This window comes from Cordyceps militaris, assembly GCF_000225605.1.
Source record: "Cordyceps militaris CM01 unplaced genomic scaffold CCM_S00004, whole genome shotgun sequence".
NCBI classification, from domain to species: Eukaryota; Fungi; Ascomycota; class Sordariomycetes; order Hypocreales; family Cordycipitaceae; genus Cordyceps; species Cordyceps militaris.
In genome coordinates this window covers 3,081,597-3,090,302 of record NW_006271972.1, presented here as the reverse complement: position 1 = coordinate 3,090,302, position 8,706 = coordinate 3,081,597, and the positions used below count along the sequence as shown (strand labels likewise).

The following is an 8,706-nucleotide window of genomic DNA, read 5'->3' as shown; positions in this document are numbered from 1 at the left end:
CTTATAAGATAACTATAGCTATAATATTTACCCTTAAATATTATAATACTTTTTATAAACTAACTATATTTACTTATAAGTATAGATAAATAACTAAGATAAACTTACTAAATATATCTAAATATTATATTTTACTTAAAACCTTATTAATTTTAATATTTATAAGTAACTACTTAATAAAGGTTTCTAATTATTACTATTTTAAATTAGCTTAATCTACTACTAATAAAATATATACTAATAATAAGATATTATATATTAAGATATTATATAAGAGTAGATATAAGTATATCTCTAGAATAATTTTACTATTAAGTAGTATATAATTAATAATAGCTAAATATTCTTTATAGTATATATATATAAGGCTAGTATTAATATTAGCTATAATATTTTATATAAGGTTTATTATAAGGTATTCTCTAAAAACCTTTAAGATTATTAGAAATAGGTAGAAATACTATATATAGACTTTAAAACCTATAGTCTTAATTAGATTTAGTCTATTAATAGCTATAAAAAGCTATAGCTATAGGGGTTTAAGATTTATATAGGAATTAATATATATTTATATTATATTACTTAGTTCTATATTAGTATTTCTATAATAACTTTATAAAGTATTATATAGTAATATATTACCTTATTAAATATATAAAAGATAATACCTACCTAATTATAATCTAATTATAGTAGTAAGACTACTATTATTACTAGGCTATACTAGTTTCTTTTTTAAAATAATATACTAGTATAATATTAAACTTATAATAATATTAATAAGTTATAATACTTTTAGAAGCTATAAGGAATATCTTAGGAGTTTATATTTATAAAAGTATAGTTATATAACTAAAGTATTTATAATATATATATTAAAGGATAGTAGTATTTCCTAAGTATTCTTATTAAATACTAGTAAGTAAGTAATTATTAATAACTATAGATATATATATTAATATAATTATTTAGATATATTTCTTTATACTTAATAACTATAGCTTATTCCTTATTAATAATCTTATAAATAAGATTATTATTTTCTATTTATATATACTATTAATTTAAAAAGACTTTTATACTTTTATATATAAATAGAATATCTATTATATATATATATAAAAAGGTAAAATTACTAATTAACTAAATATTTTATATTATAACCTTAGCTATAATACTAAACTAAATTATAAATTCTTATTACCTATTAATAATATAGAAGTATTAAACTTTATCTTTAAGATATTAAATAATACTATTAATATATATTTACTATAAATTATATACTAGATTTATAATAGGATTATTTAGTATAAGTTTAATAGTCTATTAGAGGTAGGTAACCTAGAAATACCTTTTTTTCTTATTTACTTATACTTATATAAGTAACTTAATTAGTATTAAGCTAAAGGAACTCTTCCTAGATTAGCCTTATTAAAGCTAGTTACTAATACTTATATAAGGCTTAATAAATTATTATTATATAAAGATATTATTATTAATATAATCTAAGAGCTTATTATAAGGAAATAACCCCTTTTTTTTATTTTTTTTATTTTTATCTTTTTTTTTTATTTTTATATTTAAAATATAAAATATAAAATAAATAATAGTATATAATATTTATCCTTTTAATATTTACTTCTTTATATAAATTAAAAAAACCCTTTTATTCTTTAGTATTACTAGTATATCCTTTTATATAATAATATTAGTAGTATTACTTTCTATCTTATTAGCTACTTTATTTATAAGCTTTACTAAGCTAGGTAAATTACTAGTAATAAAGAGAGTTTATATAATCTTTTATTTAATATTAAGCTTTAAATCTAATATATTTAGCCTTTAAGTTATTACTTTCTTTATTAATAGTTTTATTTTATAGGATAAAGCTTATAAATTAGTATAAACCCTCTTTATTATATATAAACCTATTATTAATTACTTTTAATTATCTAGATATATTATTAAAAGATTAATTATAATCTTTTTATCTAATTAATTATACCTAAATACTATTAAAAGCCTTTTAATTATTATTATTTACTAAATACTAGTATAGTAATTAATAATACTTAAAAGGGATTTTAAAATAATTATAGCCTTAACTTCTTACTCTTTATCTAGTAATACTAATAATATAAGATTAATACTATTTAATATAATTAATAATAGTATATCTCTATATAACTAGTATTTAAACTATAAATAAGTATATTACTATAATATATATTTACTAATATAGTTTAGACTAAATATTATCTAAGGTATTAGAATATTTTTAATATATTTATTTTTAATTATAGTATTAAATAGCTAAAATATAAATATAATACCTTTATTATTTATTTTTAGTTAAATTATAATAGAATTAGCTTATTTTACTTATATACTATTTAAAATAATACTTTATATTATAACCTAACTATTAATAAAAAGGCTTTAAAGTATAACTTAAGTTAAAGGTATATCTATATTATTTATTAAGTTAAATATAATAAGGTTTTTATTATTAATTATAGTTAACTTTATATTTAAAATATTATAATTACTTAGAAAAGGCTTTTAAATAGTTTCTTCTATAGGTAATAGTAATTCTTATATAAATAAATATAATATTAAGTAGTAGTAAAGATATATATCTTAATCTAGATATTATTATATTAACTTTTAATACTATATACTTATCTTTAAGTAATATTTCTTTATTATAATAAGTATTAATATTAATTAAAAAAAAAAGGTTATATAAAGTTTTTTCTTTTATATATAAACTATTATTACTTATATCTAACTATAATATTTAATAAAGTATTAGTAAATATACTTAAATATATATTTAGCTATATTTTACTTAAATCTTTACTTATTTAATAAATACTATAATAATTTATTATTATTATACTTATATAATATTATATATACTTATTATATTTAGTATATCTTTTTATATAATAAAAAAGTATAATTTAGTTATAATTATTATTAGTTAATAATATATATAAATAGTATTATATAATACCTCTTAAGAAGTATTAATATACTTAAAAGAAATATATATAGTTTATATATATATTCCTAGCTAGCCTTTAAAGCTAGATATAGTTAATAAAGATATAATTATAATTTTAATACTTTAAGTAAGCTATTTTATATTCTTTACTATAAATATAGATAATTATTACCTTAATATTCTAAATATATAATAAATTTAATAATTAACCTTATTTATAACTATATATTAGTATTAAATTTAATTAAAATAAGTATATAAGTATAGACTATTTATATATAGTATTAAGTTATTTATTTATAAGAATATTAGCCTTTATAAATATTTAAACTATTAACTTTTTAATATTATTAAGCTAAACTATAAAAGCTATAATAACTAGTAATATTATATTTATAATAGTAATTAATATAATAAAAAGAGTTATAGATTTATAAAATATAATTTTACTAGTAAATAGTATATATAGCCTTAAATTATATTCTATATTATATAAATATAGATATTAATATACTAAAAATAATTATATACGCTCTTAGTATGTGCCTAGTGCGTAAACCCTGATATAAGTATGTAAAATACGTTTTAGCGACAACTCACCTATAGGCTGCCGTACCCCATTGCCTAAACTGCGCCTCACAGCCAACTGTCAAATCCATCATTCACCAGAAGCAAAATGAAGAGCGGAAGAGCAGCTGGCTGCTACGTGGTGATGTGGCACAGCACGACAATGTTGCGCGGGTCAAAGAAAGAAAAAAAAAAAAAAAAAAAACCCGTCTCGTAGACAAGGCCGCGCAGTGTTTCCGCGAGGGTGCGTGCAAAGAGGCGTGCATGCAGCTTGTTCGTGAGGCTGGGAGAAACCGAAAAGGCCGGTGCAACTATGGCTGATGGCTGATGCATGACTGGTCACCACGCACAACAACGCGAGGCACAAGAGGTTTGCATCTGCAAGCCCTCCCTCCACGCCCTCGATGATTTTGTCTGAGATGGTGGACAAGGGGAATAGGAAAATCGGTTGGCCATATGCAAGTCGTTCGATGCGGTGCGACCATCTCTCAAGGAACGAAAGAGGCCCTTCTTTTTTTGGCTCTCCTTGCCAATGCAGTGTCACCCAATCCGTACCGAGAACCTCCAAGCAAGCAATCAACAAGCCAGCCAATCTGGTGTGTTCAATGGGCAAAAGACTGCTCACGCCACACGCTTGTTCATGCGCTCTTGTTGGGGTTCGGGAAACAAAAAGCTTCTTTTTTTTTCTTCGCCTTGCTTAACACTATATCACGTCACGCCCGCATTTGTTATAGAAATCGGGCACCGATCGACAAGTAGCTGCAAGCGGGCCCTTGCATCACTTTGTCGAAGAAGGGGGGGGGGCGTATCAGGTAGCCCTAACAAGCTGCAATGACGGGCTGGTGAAGGTCATGGTAAGCGCGCCAAACAGCTTCCTTTTTTTTTCTTCCTTCCTTTTCTCATCTTCCGGGACAAGAGTGGCGGGGCGGAGGAGACAAGAGAACCCAGCATCACTTGCCCTGGCCGGCCGGGGGGGGAAGGCGGCGGGCAACGGGCAGCGAAACCCAGCAAACTGACTGACGAAAAGGAAACGGGGAAAGGGGCAAACGGGGAGGGCGCCTCTGGAATTCGGGTGTTTCTTAAACGGCGAGCGCTGCTAGAAAGTGGTCACGTTGAACCAAGATGTCGTGGCTTGGGGAGCTGACAGGGGGAGGGGGAACTGCCGCCTCACCCAAACGTACGAATTCCTCGTGCGTAATTAAAAAAAAAAAAAAAAAAAACCACTTTGGAGAAGAGCTGCAGCCGATGACCCTGCGCCTGCCATGGCGCGAGGCTACCAATGGCCTGCATGATGAGGGCGCCCTAGTTAATGACGTTTGGAGAGAAACGAGGCGCGCGATGATGGGACGAAACGCTGATTTGCTCAAGTGAGGAAGCCTTTTCTTCTTCTTCTTCTTCTGCATTGTCCCTCCCCTGTTGTCCAACATTGAATCCTCCTATTCGCTTTCTTGTCTTCAACATTACCTCTCCCTCTTCCCACCACCTTATCCCGCCTTTCTTCAACCCGATTTCTCCTCTTCACAATTGTGATCCCCCCTCCCCCAAACGCCACGCCTTTCATATCGGCCGATTCCACACTAACTAGCGCAGGCTCAATGGGAAAAATAGCCAGTCGACATCGTAGCCTTGCAGGGGCGTCGTTGTTCCCCCGTCTTGGTTCCACATGGTTTAGGCGGCAATCGACTTTTTTGGCCAAGTCCACGTCTCTAATAAGCCACATTCACGTCGAATGTCTCGTTTCTTCCAACGTCTTTGTTGCTTTTACCCTTCCTACAATGGGAAAAAAGGAAAACGGAATTCCCTGTCCAATCAATTCCTACCATTCGTTGAAATGTTTCTCTATTTGCCCCAGCCTCCTTAATTCCCGACAACTCCCATGAACAGACACCCCCCCCCCGTCGTGAGTCACGTTGAGCATTCAAAGGCAACAACTACCGCTAAACGTTGTTGCCCCGTTTCCCACTTTACAATTGTGATGCAGTACTTGGCCTCTTCATCTTTTTTTCATCTTTTCCTCTCCCATTGTTGGCCAATTTGTACTGTTTTCACTGTGGATTCCTCCTTCCTTTTGCCTGTCCGCCCCCCCCCCGGACTCGATATGCTCGACCGCGCACACAATGCACACACACCCCCTTCCTTCCTCCTACACAGGAGAAACAAAACGGCCTGCCCGAGAGAATGGAAAGCCTGAGTCACCCATTTGTGACCTTGTGGCCCGGTACACTAGAGGGGCTCGTGTAGGCACTGCTGGATGCTTTCGAGCGCTTCTGCCTTTCGATTGGGTCCTCGATCTGGCCTCGGGCCCGGTGATGCCTGGAATACCGGTTCGCCTGGGGAGGGTTCCGGGTTATCTTGCCGCAAGGGACGGCAATGTTCTCTCTTGGTTTTACACTTTTGTCATACCTTTTGCGACCTTCTCCCCCCGTAATCCCTGCTTGGCTTGTTCTTCTCTTGGAGTTCCTTCTGTACTTAAGACCCTTCGACCTCGTTCATCATGAGGTTTTCAATCCAACTCATTCTTTACCAACTCAGCTACTATCATTATTGACGGCACTTGCTCTCTGACTGTCTTTCTCACTCGAGTCTTTATTAACCCATCTACCCACTCAAACACACTATCCAAGATGCCTTCCTCGTCGCCGGTTACTTCGCACCCTGCCTACGGAGTCCCAAGACCTACCTCATCCGCCAGCACCTACTCTACGGCATCAAGCGGTAACTACTTACCCTTTTGGTAATACTCCAGCCCTCTGGGCTAATCAATGGCATAGTTACGTCCACCACAGCAGGGAGCTCGGTCATGAATGCCCACCACCCGGGCAGCACCGCCAGTGACACTCCCTCACCGTATTACACGCGTGTCCCTTCAGCGCGGTAATAATCGAATGATATACTCTTCTGCACCCAGAAGTGCTTCACCCGAGTCTCTTATACAACCTGGCTGACTCTGGGCCACTATTCGAGTGTTACGTTCCTTTACTTGTCGATATATATCATTAGCGGCACCATGAGGTAACAAAACTACTTTGCTTACACTATTATACGAAGGACCGAGGCTACGACAGAACAGACATTAAAAAGACTTGAGAAAGGAAAAAAAATAGAATTTCAGAAATCCAGAGCGCATATAGATTAGTGTTTCGCAGAATTTCTTTATTGTTCAATACAATTAACATTCCACATACAATTCTTGCACAACCCGACAGACTATAACACAGACTATAACACAGTCCACCACAGCGTTGCACGACGTCGATTCAATCGGCAGATTCGACCTGTCATGAAATAAAATAAATGTGATTTGTGTTACCCCCCATCCTGCCAAGTGTCAGCCGTCATGCGCGCCCCTCAGTCACTGGCACCATTCCCAGTGGCGCGATTCGCAATGGCCGCGACCCGGTCCGCATCGGCAATGTTCATCAACGGGAAATAATAGGACATGATCGAGTTCGGCTAGCTCCCCGCCCCCGGTTCCGTTTCAAGCTCCTTCAGAGAACCCTTGATGCCTGCCTTGCTCCCTGAGGCAAGGTTTTGCTTCTTGGCTTGACTGGGGGTTACTATGTAGTCAAGGTCCAACCAGAGGCTACACGAACAACGCAGCTCTCGGAGTTTTGGGGGGGCTTCCGGAGGCTTTTTTTTTTTCAAAAATGTCATCAAAATAAAAAGAACAACTGCATATACCGCAGAGAGCCAATTCGAGCAATATGCGCTCCGGCGTAACGTGGGTGTCGGTAGCTAGGAGCTGAGGAGCTTGCATGTGGCTGCATGGCATATGCAGACATTGACGTAAATAGTGTGAATAAAAAAAAGACCTTTCTCATTTCCTCAAGGTTGAATCGGTTGTGTATTATTTTCAAGTTTATTTTTCCTTTTCTTGTTAATCTTTATTGAATTGGAGTGGAGGGTTATAGTGGAGGGTTATTGGTGGGCGTTCGTGTACTGTCTCATTTCGACACAACCCGTCTTAGCCTCTGGTGTCAACATTCCACAAGCCAAATAGTAAACTCGATCTGCAAATTTCCCGATTACTACAATTCTCTAAGCACCGCCCTCGCGCTTCGCATATTCGTCCTCGATGGCTTCCTCATATCGCTGCTCCGCCGAGCGGGGGTCCTCGCGCAGGACACCATCTTTGACAAGAGTTTCGGGGGCCGGGCGATGCGAAATCTTGTCGTTGAGCTTATCTTCAAGCATATGCTTCTGGAGCTGCGTAACATTGTCAGCACCTATCTACCGGACAGTCTTTGTTTGCTCGGGACCTGCGCTGCCACGCCATGGCGCCATTATGCACGCGCCAGCGTATATGGTCGCCTCGTTGCTCGCCTGTAGGCGCATTGTACCGATGATGCGGACGGGAAAGAGATGATGTAGGTTGCCGCCATTGTGCCCCGTCACGCTGTACTTACTTCCTTTTGCTGTGAGAGGAGACCCGGCGCCGCGCTGGATGCGGGAAGGATGTTCTCTGTAGTGACAGATGACGGGTCAGTTCGTTTAGTCTTTCGAAGTGATACAAGATCATGCAGTGAAAGGAAGGGTTGAGGCCGCAAAACAGGGACTGGCTGGAAAAGTTGCACGCACTGTCGACTAATGCAGCGCGTTCGGGACGGTGAATGAGGTGGTTCTCAAGTGAGTTCTTGCGTTCGATGGGCGAGATGGGCGCATCATCAACGGCGTCGGGGACGTTTTGGTTTTTCTCGATGTCGGGCATTTTGAAGACGGAAATGTTGTGGAAAGGTTTGGTTTCTGGAGGTGGCAAACGGTGGTGACGGAGGTGTAAGTTGGCACAAGCTTTGGGGCCAGCTAGCTGGTGGGCGGCCGCCGGGTCGAGGTAGAGCTACCCGCAAGATACTTGGGGGCTAAAGAGGTAGCAACGACAGCAACCAGAGCAGGCCAGTCGTACGAGGCGCGTGCAAGATGTCTTGACCTTTAGTATCAAGGTGTCGCAAAGAGATACGCCGGCAAAAGGGTTGGACAGCGTTGAAAAGGGAAAGATGCGCAGCACAAGAGGCGGGGGTGTTGATGGTTATTAAATGGACAACAACGAGCCGGCTGCAGGGTGCATCTGCAGCAAGGCGCATTTGTTGAAAGCTGGAGGGGGCTCTGTGGTCGTTACCTGTGAGGAGGTA

The 8,706-nt window shown here is 36.1% G+C and overlaps 1 protein-coding gene across 1 annotated transcript; it reads right to left on the bottom strand.

Annotated features, from left to right (window-relative positions):
• Positions 1–7,618: 7,618 nt before the first annotated feature.
• CCM_05995 (RPEL repeat protein) lies at positions 7,619–8,288 on the bottom strand (the record flags this gene model as incomplete). The annotated part of the gene is made up of 3 exons (XM_006671139.1): positions 7,619–7,786; positions 7,987–8,135; positions 8,159–8,288. 3 exons carry the CDS (start codon positions 8,286–8,288, stop codon positions 7,619–7,621), a joined length of 447 nt encoding a protein of 148 aa, XP_006671202.1.
• Positions 8,289–8,706: the final 418 nt, after the last annotated feature.